The sequence below is a fragment of the Nannobrachium achirus genome, assembly GCF_963921795.1.
Source record: "Nannobrachium achirus genome assembly, chromosome: 8".
NCBI lineage: Eukaryota > Metazoa > Chordata > Actinopteri > Myctophiformes > Myctophidae > Nannobrachium > Nannobrachium achirus.
Genome location: NC_137817.1, coordinates 60,365,036 through 60,379,808, shown reverse-complemented (window position 1 = coordinate 60,379,808; position 14,773 = coordinate 60,365,036). Strand labels below are relative to the sequence as shown.

General features: G+C 43.8%; 1 protein-coding gene across 1 annotated transcript in view; it reads left to right on the top strand.

Moving 5' to 3' along the window:
• Window positions 1–14,773, top strand: part of grik4 (glutamate receptor, ionotropic, kainate 4) — a gene marked incomplete at both ends in the record, with an annotated part of 229,676 nt that overhangs the window by 106,428 nt on the left and 108,475 nt on the right. The window contains one exon of the mRNA XM_080732047.1: window positions 860–913. Coding sequence (XP_080588173.1) covers window positions 860–913 — 54 coding nt within the window. The remainder of the gene's footprint in view (window positions 1–859; window positions 914–14,773) is intronic.

Below are 14,773 nucleotides of genomic sequence, written 5' to 3'. Positions count from 1 at the left end.
ATAACTCATGTAATTGGCCCACTGGCTTGTCACTTGTCATGATCTGAAATGGCAAATCTTTGAGTAGCAGCAGTGCTATAGAGAGAGATCTCTCTATAGCGCGCAATGAGGGCCTCTCCAACTCTTTTTCCCGGGCTGAATCAGGGGCCCAGCACGTCCCTGGATAAGGCTGTGTCTGGTCTTATCAAGATGTCATTTTGATCTCCCTGTGTTAAAGCTATACTGTGTAACTTTTCAATTAAACAAATCTTAAACTTGATCTAACTATTAAATCACTAAAGTTTTAGAACACCCACTCCGTTAATTTCAGCCCCGAAAGGCTTCTCAAAATATCTTCTCTATGAGCCTGGCCGGGGTTCAGATTTCTCGGCAAAATTACATCATCTGCATCCTTCCGTATACGTTGTCTCCCGGATCATACACTACCGGCTAATCACAGTGCGGATCATACACTACCGGCCAATCACAGCACGTCTTGCGGTCTTTTCAGGAAGTAGCTTGCCTCAACATAACAATAGCATTTACTCTGGTGTAGGAGTCGTAGCCTGTATCTCCCGAACGCCTGGTCGTAGAGGGATGCGAGACCCCTCTACGGATGCGTCTCGGCGATGGTCCGCTGTGGCCCGGGTGAAAAACGGCAGAAAAAAGCAGATGCGACGGCGGTTTTCTGTAAAATACCTGCAATACCGCTGCTGATCAGTAGTTGAGCAACTTACACAGTATAGCTTTAAATGGGATAGAGTTACACAAAGTCACTGACTTCACTCTTTGTCCCCATCTTCCCTTTTCTTCCCCTCCTCCTCTCCCTCGTTCCCTTCTGTCCTTCCCTTGCCTCCATCTTAAATATCTTTCTCTGCAGGCGTCAGAACTGGGAATGCTGTCTGTCTACTACACATACATCTTCACCTCCATGGTAAGGAATGGGACACGGGGAACAGACCTTTAGATTTTGGGATTAACGACCTGGCGGTTCTTAGGCAGAAAGTCCGAAAGACAGACTGACAGACTTCTCAAAATGACAGTCAGGCAGCACTGTAATTGTAGTCAATGCTGGGATTGAAGGAAATGAACGATAAAAAGAAATAATCAGGGAGATTGTTCGTAGAACATAGATGGCCTGGTGGCCCTGTGACCACATGCGGCCCTCGCCTTGACTTAATGCAACCCACAGGTTAGTATCAGAATACTGATATATTATTGATTTCAGCTGTTCCAATTCCAAACATGCAAACATGACCTGCTTTAATGACTTCAGACCAGTCTATATTAGTAGGCCTAGTTGAATGACTAGTATAAAATGTTTTTTCTTTTTCTTTTTTTTATATATATATCCAACGTAGCCTACTTGTATTTAAGTTCATAAACAGTTAACATAAGTATAACTAAATGCATTTGAAATTAAATCAAAAATATTTCTCAAAACACGTTTTGAGCTTGTAGATCGGCTATTTTTGTAGATTGGCTATTTAGATTGTCTATTTTTGTAGATTTTTGCATATTTTGTATGACATACGAGATAGAATGACAAAGTAGGACGTAACAATATGCAATGTGGCCCCCTGGAGTGAGTGTGGAAATATAGTGGCCCTCTCCATCATCAAAGTTGCCCACCCCTGTTGTAGAAGGACAACATTTAGAGAGGACTAGATGAACCTTACAGAGGCGGCCCCAAGGGGGTGCTAGCGGGGCGATTGCCCAGGGCGCCACTTTGCGGGGGCGCATGAAGAAGGAAAAAAAAAAAAAAAAAAAAAGTAGGGTGACGGCCCTGCAAACACTCCTTGTCTGTTTAGACCAGACCGAATACAACAACACCCCCTGGTGGTAAGATAAAGGTGTGGTGACCCACACAGACTGTGAGAGACACAGGAGTACTGTGCCGGGGCTGGGGGGTTAGTTAGTCTTGGGGCTTCCGTTTCCGGGTGATGTGTTGTTGTTGTTGTGCTGCTAGCTTGATGCACACCGTGTATGTACGTGATACAAGTTTATGTGGAGTTAAGTAAACTACCTCGACTGCACCTACGTCTACTGTCTCGCTGTTCCCTAACTCTACACTGGTGACCCTGTGAGTGAATACGACATGTCCGACAACGAAGACAACGTCGCCGGCGTTAACGTTCCCGCAGCTCCCGCACCGAACGTCGGTGCTAACGATATGGCTAACGTTAATGCCAACACAACATCTACGCCGCTACCGTCAAGTTGCCGGACTTTTGGCAGCATAACCCACGGCCGTGGTTTCAACACATTGAAGCCCAGTTCCAGCTCAGAGGAATAACACAGGACGTCACGAAATACTCCCTAACTCTACAAAGGTAACCTTAGGTTTACAACATAATATACTGTATGGCACTGGGAGTCAGTCTGCTGCTTGCCCTGAAACATCACATGGAGAGGATCATTTTTGTTCCCGACTTTACTCTACAAAACACAGACCTCAGGCTCTATCAGCCAGGATATAGTCTTGTCTCACTGTGCGTGACTGTGAAAGAACCAAGTCCCAGCCCAAGGTAAGAAGACTAAGACAGTCAGATCATGCTTTTATAAACCCTATTATATTAAGCCCAAAATGGTTCTGCCGCCGTGTAGAACCGAACCAATTTTAACTTTAAAAAAAATCATATATTTTTTTTTATTAAAAAAAAAAAAAAAAAAAAAAAAAAGATTTTTCCGGCCGCGCTTTGCGCGGCCATAGGGCGGCGCTATACTACCTCGCCCAGGGCGCAATATAGGTACCAACCGCCACTGCCTGCTTAGTACAGACACTGCTCAATGTTTACCTTCAAATAAATGAATGGGATTTAACCTGGGATCTAAAAATAAAGATATTTTGGTATGATGGTCTGATCCATACGAGTTACTGTAGGGTTTCAAAGATGACAGCTTGAAGACCAGAACAGGGACGTGCTGGCCATTGGGAAAAGCGGGACAACTCCCGAACGGCCGGTTCATTCCCGGCCGGTCCAGGCCGGCCATTAGGAAAAAATAAATAAATAAAATGTCGGCCTTCGTTCCATTTTGGGGGCTGGGCGGCCAACAAAGTAAATCGTCACTGTCGGGCAGAAAACCTCGGATCTCCAAGTTTCAAATTTGTATTTTTTTTCGCAAAGTAAAGCCCTGCTTCAACATACAAGGCTGTCGCACAAAAGTAGTGAAAACAGCAGATCTACAAGCACACCGCGAGGCGTTGTGTGCTTGTAGATCGGCTGTTTTCACTAGTTTAAATCATTTTTAAAATGGTTTTGGACATACAAGGTTTCCACCCGACATTGACGAAATATACCTCATGTAATTGTCCCACTGGCTTGTCACTTGTCATGATCTGAAATGGCACATCTTTGAGTAGCAGCAGCGCTATAGAGAGAGATCTCTCTCTATGGCACGCAATGAGGGCCTCTACAACTCTTTTTTTCCCCGGGCTGAATCAGGGGCCCAGCATGTCCCTGGACCAGATATCCAAAAAGAAAATCCAGTGCTATGGTAAAATCCTTCAATTTCCCTAATGGAAATTAATGAGGCTGGAAACACTGCTATACTGATGCTATGGAGATTCATATCAACCTGATTTATGGCTCATTAAAGACCCTGTCCACTTGTCCCCTGGTGTGTTTAAAATCCTCAGAAATATCACCCCTGTTCAATAAATGTACAGTGCGTGAGTGAGTGAGTGCGTGCGTGCGTGCGTGCGTGCGTGCGTGCGTGCGTGCGTGCGTGCGTGCGTTCTATTATGATTCCATAAAATCTTTAATGTGTGGAACACAGTGACATGGCGTTCTTAAGGCAAAGTCAAATGTTCATTGGGGCCATGTCATATTTGAGGTGGGATGTTTTGTTACCAAGCAGGCACGTGCACACATAGACATCAAAAGGGGGCTTGAGCCCCTGCCCTTTTTATCTGTCTGTAAAAAGTGCCCTCTCCAGACCATGCATGCAGTTTTTACTATGGTGAACTAAATGCAAATGCCCCTCTTTCCGTGCCATACCTGAAGGCAGCATTCAAGAGAATTGCCTTGTTCAAACTCTCCTGAACTTGAATGCAGCATCTTATGTTGAAAGAATTGCCCTCTCTGTGAATTGCCCTCTCTATAATCAAGTCTCCAGTATTGACTTGATTATGCTTAGTTCAATGTGGCATCAAACATCGAGAATAGCGACCTCCAACTCACAATGTGTCGCGGTGCGACACGTTGTGAGCTTGGAGGTCTGCTATTTTCGATATGTCCACCAAAAATCATCTCTGCACGCCCCTGTTAACAAGTTTAATATGTGGGTTGTGGCATTGTTAAAGGGACAACTATCAGGCACAGAACATTCTCTAGAGTATACAGTAGAATGCTCTGGTGCATTTAAGAGCTGTTGGTGATGATTAAAAGAAAACCCTAAAGGTATAACTATTGAAGAGAATTTCACAAACACCTTTGCTGTCAATATAAGATGCTACATATAATCCATTTCTGGTCTAATCTCTTATCCCAGGGGTCTTCAACGTGTTCAGGCCAAGGACCCCTTAGTTGAGAGAGAGATGAAGCAGGGACCCCCACAACCTTTTCGTAGATTCCATATAGTTTCATATAGTTTGACAGCACAGCAGTGTATTTTGGATTAATGTCATTGTGTTTTCAGATATTTAACCACTTGAACCATCAATACTTAATAAACTTGACCTTTCACTCTGTACTTAGTCTGCTCTTTTTCCCCTCTACAAAACCTCTTTGACGAAAATAGCCGATCTACTATCTGCTATTGTTGGCTAAAGTTCTCAGAATATGGACGCTAGGGTTCAAGTGATTAATATAAAAAAGGAGAAAAAAAGGTTTCTATCACACTAAGATTTGGAGGACCCTCTGTAGTAACAGGGGTCCCCTGCCTAATCTGTTTCCCCTGAATCATCTTGAGATGTTCCTCAAACCGGCCTCTCTCATTGTCTCTAAACAGCGCCTCACAGTGTGGCCGTTTCCTGCCTTCTGTTCCTTGTCATTCCTCATGTTTTCCATCTGTTTTGCTCAACTCTGTTGCGCCAGCAGAGTGTGTAAGTACTGCGTTTGGTGATTTTGGTTTACTTCATCTGGAACCTCTCAGAGAGTGCACAGTGCCCGGTTCGAACCAATCAGTGGCAGCTAGGGGCGGGATCTGAGCGAGACCGGGTGTGACGCGATGGAGAAGCGCCTGTTGCAGTTGCACTTTAGTTATTTCACTATTAGGGGCGGCATAGCTGAATGGTTATGGAGGAACCGGAGCCCCTGCTGGTTGTCCCAGGTTCGATTCCAGGCCAGGGTAGCAATGTCAATGTGTGTCCCTGAGCAAGACTCTTAACCCCTAATTGCTCACGCGCTCCTTGTGGGCAGCGAATCAGCTGGGTTGGGCTGAAAATACTGAGTTTCCCTTGCGGGAGGAAATGGGTATCTATTACTGTTCATCTTTGCCTCTACCTCAAGCTGCTGCGAGACTCTTTTTTCAAACGCACTTCGTCCCCCTCGCCCCGCCTCGATCCCCATCGGGCGACCGTGACGTGAAATGCGTTTGAAAACAGAGGCTCGCGTTTAGTGTTTGCTTTCCTGCCGGCGCAGCTACTATAGAGCATCGCAGCAGAAGTGGTTTACTGGTCCCGCTAAAAGATCTCCCATTCATTTTCCCCATAGACTTTTACAAAGATATTATTTATAACAATTATGTTAAGCCTAGAACCAAGCCATCCAGGATGGCAGTGAATCATGACAATAAAACCTTTGATCCTATATAAAAACATATTTTAATATTAATTATTTGATTTACTACATTTAATAACTACCCTTTGTTCAGCGTTTTGCCATAGCAATGTGTTTTCCTCAGCGTTTTGCCATAGCAATATGTGTGTGTGTAGCCATATTACATCACCAATTACATCCTAGACCTATATCCTAGTCTTTTTCCTCAGCGTTTTGCCATAGCAATGTGTGTGTGTGTGTGTGTAGCCTGTATTACATCCAGGGGTGAAAGTGGTTTGAAATTCTTGCCGGAACTGTCATAAATTGGCCGTGCGGCGAAGCTGCGCTGCCGAAATAAATTGGGAGGCTCTAACCCCCCAAAACCCCTGAAATGCATAGAAAACTACATTTTGGAATAGTTATACACACAATAAAAACACTACAGGTCCTACACCTGAATTAGGCAACGTCATTACACTTACTGTAACATGAAACATGATTGAAATCCTAAAGGAAATATCTATAATAAGCCTCTTCATATTGTTCATTGTTCCATACAGAAGGGTAAGCATATATATTATTATATTATTATATATAGTATTATTAATATTATTATAACCAGTTATCTAAAGTAACTAAGTACATTTACTAAATTACTGTATTTAAGTACAGGTTTTAAGTATAGCCTAGCCTACTTTACTGGAGTATTTCCAATACTTTTAATTCTACTCCACTACATCTCCCATTCCCAGATGCAGAATAGAATCATTTTGGTCTATTCTGCATCTATCGCATGCAGGCACAGACACGACGAGTCCTCCTAGAGATGGGATTTATGGCTCTTTGAAGTGAGCCGGATCTCTGGGATCCGTTCCTTTCAAAGAGCCGTTCAAAAGATGCTCCCTACTGTGAACCGAATCCTATCGTTCATTTCAAAGAGCCGTTCAAAAGACTTGATTCGTTCGCGAACGTCCCACCTCTATTCGCTCCGTGACACTGAAACGCAAACAGAATGGATCACACTCTCCTACACAAACCCACGTGAATAATTTAGAAGCACTTTATCAGAAAATATAACTAGTAACACTTGTGTAGCCTACTGTATGTTAATCTGACTTTAGTATAGGCTATTGTTTTCTTCCTGGACGTGCGTTTGTGGCGGGTGGGGAGAGACATGATGACAAGAAGGAGAGAGAGAGGATGAAGATGAAGAGGACTAGATATTATAGAAAGAGAGGAACTGACCAAGTCCTTAACAGCTGCTGGGTTGAAGCTCTTCCTGAGCATTGAGACACATCAAAATCTCACCAGTCCACAAACACTCTCTTTTGTAAGGCAACAAGTGTTGTTGCCTTTCTCTCTATTACATGATGATAACAAGTGAACAGCTCTTCGAGTTGACCACAAATGCGTAACTGTCGGTTTATCTTTGGGAGCGTGTCGATATTGCGACATAGCATCTGTTTGACCGTCCATTCTTTTGACACAGGTGAATGTTAACCTGGTGAAAAGCTAACCTGCCGATGCGGGTGAATGTTAATGCTAAACCTAACCCAAACCCTAACCCCTAACCTCGGTAACCATGACGCAGGCGAGTAGTTAACCTGCCGACACTCAAAGTCAAAAGAATGACCCATCGAAGGAGCGAGATTTCCCCTTTATCTTTATTACAATATGCCCAAATATGTATTACTGACGTCATAGTAGCTAAAATAGCCATTCACGTTGAGTAACATCCTTAGCTTTTCCAAATAAAGATGTCAATATGCAATGTCATCATCACATCATTATTACCTCAGATGTAATTGTACTTTTAAATGCCGTTATTGTATTTTCCAACACAACACCATTCAGCAACTTCTAGGAACAGGTTTCCCTACCTTCTAACAAGCTCTTCTGTGAATTAGTGCACTGCATTCACAAAGTGGTTCTGGTGTGTGAAATGATTCACTGGACGATACATCTGAAAGGAGGACCTAAAGAGTACTACCATGCTGCTGTGGTAGTCGGACACAAGCTGTACTCAATTGGAGGATACTACAACTACCGGAACAACAGGGATCAGATTGAAGTCCACATCTTCAACACATTGTCTTTGTGTTGGAGGACGTTGCCCCCAGGGACAAATGGAAGAGGACAAAGTCCCAATGAGGTTCCCTCGAAGCGCTATGGCCACACAGCTGTGCTGGTAGGAGAAATTGCCTACTTCTGGGGAGGGTATCCTTACTGCAATGTGCTTTATGACTTTGATGTCGACACCCACAGTTGGTTCAAACCCAATATTTCTGGGACAATTCCAGGAGCAAGGTGTCACCACTCAGCTTGTGTCCTGGAGAAGGTTATGTATGTGTATGGAGGAGACACCCAGCTGACTAGATGTACTAATGACATGTACAAGTTGGACACCAGCATAATGGTCTGGTCTTTAACTAACACCAGAGGAACTCCTCCACCTGCTTCAGAAGGTCACTCTGCCATCATCATCGGGACAAAGATGTTTTTATTTGGGGGCCGTGGGGGCGGCTACTACAACAACATCAGAGTGTTTGACACAGAGACCAACTGCTGGATGAGCATGCCTTCTGGACACCTTCTCCCAGAAGAACGTTGTTATCATTCAGCATTTGCCTACAATGGAGAGCTGTACATATTTGGTGGCTACAACGAGAACCAGTTCTTCAATGATCTGTGTAAATTCAGTCCAGAGACCTTTTCCTGGAAGCAGGTTGAGCCCAAGGGGAAAGACCCCTGTAGGATGTATGGGATGTGCTGTTGCATGGTGGGAGATTGTATCATCATCCATGGAGGATACAGAGGATACAAAGGAAACAACCTAATTGACATGTACATCCTAGACTTAAATCCTAGCCTGAAGATGTTATGCAAGGTAGCAGTCACTCGGCACGGTCTGAAGCAGTCTGAACTCCCACATGACATCAGGTGGGAATTGGCAACCATGACTAGCAACAGCAACAGAAAGGTTTTATGTTCATGATTCACTGCAATCCTGGATGGCTTGGTTCTAGGATTAACATAATTGTTATAAATATTTTCATGAAATTCTATGAGGAAATGAACAGGAGATTTTTTAGTGGGACCAGTAAACCATGCTGACTGCGATGCTCTATACGTCATGCAGACACGTCAATATGAGTGGTCGGAATTAGCGCGCCCAGACTGTGATAGACAGATGGCTCCTTCCAATCACCTGCCAAATAGCTTGAAAAAAGGGACCACCTCCTTCAGCAGGTTGGCCCTGGAGTCAGGTTAGACTTTCTAAGCATGAGCCTAGATAATACACATGAAAGAATAACCAAGAAACAAGGATTCACTTGAGTTAAAGGAGCTATAGTCAACTTTTTCTTGAAAAACGGATGCTAAAATAAAAATAATGTTTCGAAAATATTTTATAAAAAAATAAGCTTCATATATGTGTTTCTATTCAAAAATGACCACAAAAAGCGTAAAATAATGATAAAATAATCATTTTGGCCATGGTCAGACTGACACTTTGTTTACATTCTAGTCTATAGTCTAGGTCTAGGATGTAAACAAAGTGTCGGCCCTACAATGAAAAGGTTGACTATAGCTCCTTTAATGTGGCATTCTAAAATTAGACATGCAGGTGGCAGAATCTATCAAAAAGTCTTCTTTGTTCATTATTTGGCACGTAAAAGCTTTTTATTTCCCTGTGTCCTCTTAAAGGTCCATGAAACACAAAATCACTTTTTCTATAAATATATATTATATCAATGAGTCACTTGTGATAGGGAGCAGTGATATGGTTCAATTTGCCCATAGGCTTGGGGATTCAGAGCTTTCTGCTGTCACTGTAGCTATTTCTGTGTACTTCCAGTTTCTAGGTCAAAAATAAATCTTTGGCGCCACTCATTAAATATTAGCTATCACTGTTCTATTGTGTAATGTGACGTAGGCATATCTAATTAATATTAACGTTTGTTTAACATAGAGTTGTATCAAGGGGGGGCGTGGTTTCATTCTGCCCTCGTTGTGGCGTCTCGTTGTGTTGTTCAGAGCATAGACTGTAGAGCAGCCTGTCGCAGTGGGTCACTTGTTGCAGTTTGTATTTCGGGAACACATTTTAAAACCAGCCATTGGAGGTGTAAAAACAAAAGTATAAAGCTTCGGCAACTCCTAGCCCTGAATACATGACTATATACATGATAGTCATGCTGTGCCCTTAACATGAGGACCAGTCGGGAATCGAGCCCTCAACGGTTTGAGCTAGGAACGTCAGATTTAAAAAATAAAGTGCTTACCCAAGCCAACTCTGCTAACGATTTGACGCCGTGCAACGTTCATTACACGCCGCTGCCGTATTGTTGAATAAAAAGCATTTTTGTCCAAAATTATATTGCTTAACATAGGACTTCCGCCTCTAGTGGACAGTCGCGTCATCGCATCATCTCCGTTTACTACAATGATCAGCCGGAGCCGTTGTGAGCTTGTAGATCTGCTATTTTTCGTGTGTGGACGTTGTGTGTGTGCGCGCACTGTCACGACACACACACACTGCGTCCCTTCTTCGGTTCCGTGGTAAACAGTCCAGAGCTGGAGAAAGTTAGTCCATGGATAAAAGCTCAGACAGCTTGTTTGTAAAATACTTGCCCATTTTAATTGGTTATAGAACATGGAGTTGCCGAATCTTTATACTTTTTACACCTCCAATGGCTGGTTTTAAAAAATGTTTCCGAAATGGAAAAAGCAACTGCCCCACTGCGACAGCTTCGCTTTGTCTCTCTGATTGATGTGCACGCATTACCCCGCCCCCTCCCCCCACAACAGCAGATAACCACACCTACATTTCAGATTTCTTTTCATGTTCTGAAATCCCATAAAACAATTTAGAGGCGGGGTTTCATACTCCTTTAAGTCCACTTAATACCAGTTCTAATACCAGACATCCTGCTCTTTAATGAGAGCTCAAATCTGACCACTTTATTGGATGTGAGGCGGGGGGTAAAGCTGGAACAAAGCCTACTCTGTGGAGGTACAGGGAAGCTCCATGGATTTCTTATCTTTCTTTTTTTTTTAACTCTTTTTACATGATTTGTGTAATTGTCTAATGTGATCCTGGGCGCTACACTCCCTCTGCTCACCTGGGGAGAGCAACGGACTGACCTCATGCTTCCTTCTATGCATGAGGAGTCCAAGCCACTTCTTTTCACCTGACAGGGGAGAGATTCCCCGGCTGGACGTAACGCGTGGAAGGAACCCGTTATTCCAACCAGTTCCGTTCCCCTCCATCAGGCGCCCCGGCTGGCCAGGGGGAGGCAGTATAGAGACCAGGATTACTGCATGTTTTTGTGAGGGTACCTATAGGGGACATGGGGAGAACATGCAAACTCCACGCGAACTTGTTTTCTTATACCATAGCTGTAGGCCTACTGCAGTCATGTAGAGCAGAGGTGGGCAGAATATTGTTGTTGTTGGGTGGAAACCTTGTATGTCCAAAACCGTTCGTATTTGTATGTATCATTTTAAAAAATGATTTAAAACTGTGAAAATAGACGTTCTACAAGAACACAGCGCCTCGCACCGCACCCTAAAGGGCGAGGTCGCGCCATGTCTTGGCCATCAGTGATGTATATCGGACCAGTTACCCGTATATGGAGATATGCTGTGAGAGCCCAAACATGCTTATACTCAGTTATTCATTATGTGAAAGTCCTATGATGTCTCTGACATCTGACATCATCATACCCTTTTATGCCCATACATGGAGATCCCTGTCTGTAGAACCAGCCACACAGATATGGGCTGTCTTGGCCATCTGTCTTGGCCATATATGGATTCTCTTAGTGTGGTATGTGGCCGATGTGGCCTCCATATATGGGCATTCCCATATGAAGTCCTGTTAGATATGGGTTAATATTGATGACGTCTGCAGGGAACTCCATACATGGGTATAAAAGGGATTCTGTTAGTGTGACATCACAGTGAAGCCAGAGCGTGATGTCAGAGCAGCAAAGAGCAAACCCATGGACTGTAAAAAAGTGTACACATCCAGACAGAGTCAGCATGTGCCTTCGGTCGCAATAATCACGGCTTTATGCTGTATAAGATGAGCTATGTGGCTCACGGCTAATAGAACATTTTTATACCCAATGCAGGGGCTCACTGTCAGAGCCATGAGACATTAATGACACGGTGTGAGCCGCTAGACATTTCAGGAGATATGAGCCAATAAGTGGCTCACAGCCTGTGAGACGTCCGGGAGCCAAAAATAAATTGTAGATGAAAGTAGAAATAACACATCAAGACACCACCTCCAGCATGCAAACCTCCCACCTCACTCACACTGTGAAGCACAGCGCGCCCGTTCACACACATCACACAAATACACTCCTCGTTGGACAAACACAGATGCCAACCCCTCCTTCACGCGGTCGGTCTTCGTTCCATGGCTTCTATCTGAGTGCAGGGGCGTCACAAGGGGGGCAAAAGTGGGACTGAGATACTAGGGCCCAAGGTGGAGGGACCTTAATTACTTTATTGAATAAATAGAATAGAATAGATCTACAAGCTTGTAGATCTGCCAATTTTGAAAAGTCGTGAAAATGTGTGCAAATCTTTGAATATATGTATTTTTTAGGCAAACATTTGTAACTCAAATTTTGCTTCTGGGGGGGTCCCTGGAACTAAATATTTTGAGATGGGGGTCCGTATTCAGATACATATCATTTTGGGAGTCCTTCACATGAAAACGTGACATAGAAATCCTTGTACCCAGGGCCCAGGATTTGGTGCGACACCCCTGCGGTTCACACACAATTAAGACACAAGACACACTACTCGTCGGACAAACGCAGATGTCAACCCGGCTTCACGCGGTCGGTCTTGGTTCCATGTCTTCTCTCTGAGTGATTTGTATCCTGTGATCCCAGCCTGTGTGTCAGGATTGAATAAATCTCTCAGGCTCGGCGGCCGTGGCTCCATCGCATGTCGACGGGACGCCTGATGTCATTTGAAGGTTAGACGAGCGCGGGATTGGTCCTAATGCGCAGCAGCCTGCCAGGACACGTTGTCTCAGTGGCGTCAGTTCAGCAAAAGCTAGGGTATGGCAAAGATGGGGAGTCCTCATGGAAAAGAGGCATTACATTTTGTGTAACACGGTTCTATTGTGAAAATAGCCGATCTACATGCTCACAACCGCACAACGCCTCGCGCTGCGAGGCGTTGTGAGCATGTAGATCGGCTATTTTCACAGTGTCTGAAAAAAAACGAGTTTTGTCCGTTTTTTACACAGGTTTTTACCGTTTTTTGGGGCTGGATATGGCAGCCTGGAACGGTTGTTCAAGTGCAGCTAAACTTTAGCATGTTAGTAAACGTGCCACAATTAACAATAATGCATTGCACCTGTGCAGCTGACCTACCTGGGAATATACCATCTTGTCAAGATGGGGAGAATATAATTATAATACCTTGTTAAAGTGACCATTTTGTTAAATTTTGCATTTGTAGTTATTTGACTGTAATTTAACAACATATATAACCAGAAACATTCATGGATTTATATTAAAAAGTAACTTTTATTCCCCCCCCCCCCCCCCCCCCCCCCTCTCCCCCCCCTGGACCCAGGGTATGGCAGCTGCATACCCCTGCCATACCCAATTGAAGCGCCCCTGCGTTGGCTGCTGCTGAGCCTCATAACTCATGCCTTGATGGAGGCTCTTCCACACGCACTGGCAACCAGGCAACGTGTCCACACAAGCATGAAAACATGCACACTCACACACGCTCGCGCACACACAGACAGACAGTTTCCCACATGACTTGTTGACATATTATCTGCCGTCACTTTCACCCCTCGTCTCCCGCTGCCTGTTTGTTTTGTTCTTCGTGTTTCGTTTACGCACGCAGACACATGCACAACACACACACACACATCCCTCTTGTCACTGGCTTCATTGTCATGCAGCCCTGTCTGAAATGCTGCCAACACACTAACACGCACGCACACACACACACACGCACGCACGCACGCACGCACGCACGCACGCACACACACACACACACGCCCTCTAACTGCTGTACTGTAGCTAAATTGAGGTGAACACATGGATTGTAAAAAATAGGGCCCTTTATGTCTTTCTGTTTCTCTAATTTCTTACAACTCTTATTTATCAAACATAGTCAGTCCTGTTCTCACTACTCATTTTCTCTCATGCTATTAAAAAAACATGTTTTACCTCCCTCAGATGAAAATGAAGGTACTTCACAACGTAGCCAAGCATTTGATCCGAGGTTTAAACCATTCCTAACCAATTTAAATTCGGATGCAGTGTTGTTTTTGACAGCAACTTTTGATTTAGTTTTAGTCATAGTCTTTTGAATAAAATGTCTTTTAGTTTTAGTCATAATTTAGTCACCTGAAAAGATTTAGTTTTAGTCTAATTATAGTCGACTAAATATCATAAGATTTTATGGCGATTAAATCTACAGTTTATTTAGTCAACTAAAATGTATTTTGGCAGGCCTTGATGGCATCATATTGACTGATTTTACACTTGGTTGCGTGCTGAAAATAGCAGATCTACAAGCTCACAACGCGCCGCGCTGCAACGCGTTGTGAGCTTGTAGATCGGCTATTTTCAGCACTCAACACCTGAGAGCAACCAAACATAAAAGGACTCTTCTCCACTAGTCCCTCCCTAACGTTTTAGTCTAGTTTTTATTTTGTTGACGAAATTGTCAATATATTTAGTTTTAGTCATCAGTTTTTATCTAGTTTTTATTTAGTTTTCGTCAGTGAAAAAGACGCAGTCGACAAACATTTTTCGTCATAGTTTTAGTCGACGAAATCAACACTGGCGAGATGTAAAGAATACCAGTCAGCTGTAGCGTACAATGTGCAGTGGTGAGCCCTGAAAGGAGAGTTTGTTATGAGTCTCAGTGCAGCATGGTACAGGGGATCCAATTTGGCCAATGTTGAGGCGCAAGTAAACCTATAAATGTTTTCCCCATTATAATCCAGCTGGGACAAGAACAGGCCAGGCCATATAACCAGCCTCGTAAACCAATACCCCCTCTCCGGAAATCACATTTGCATTTGATTTCTGGAATCAAAT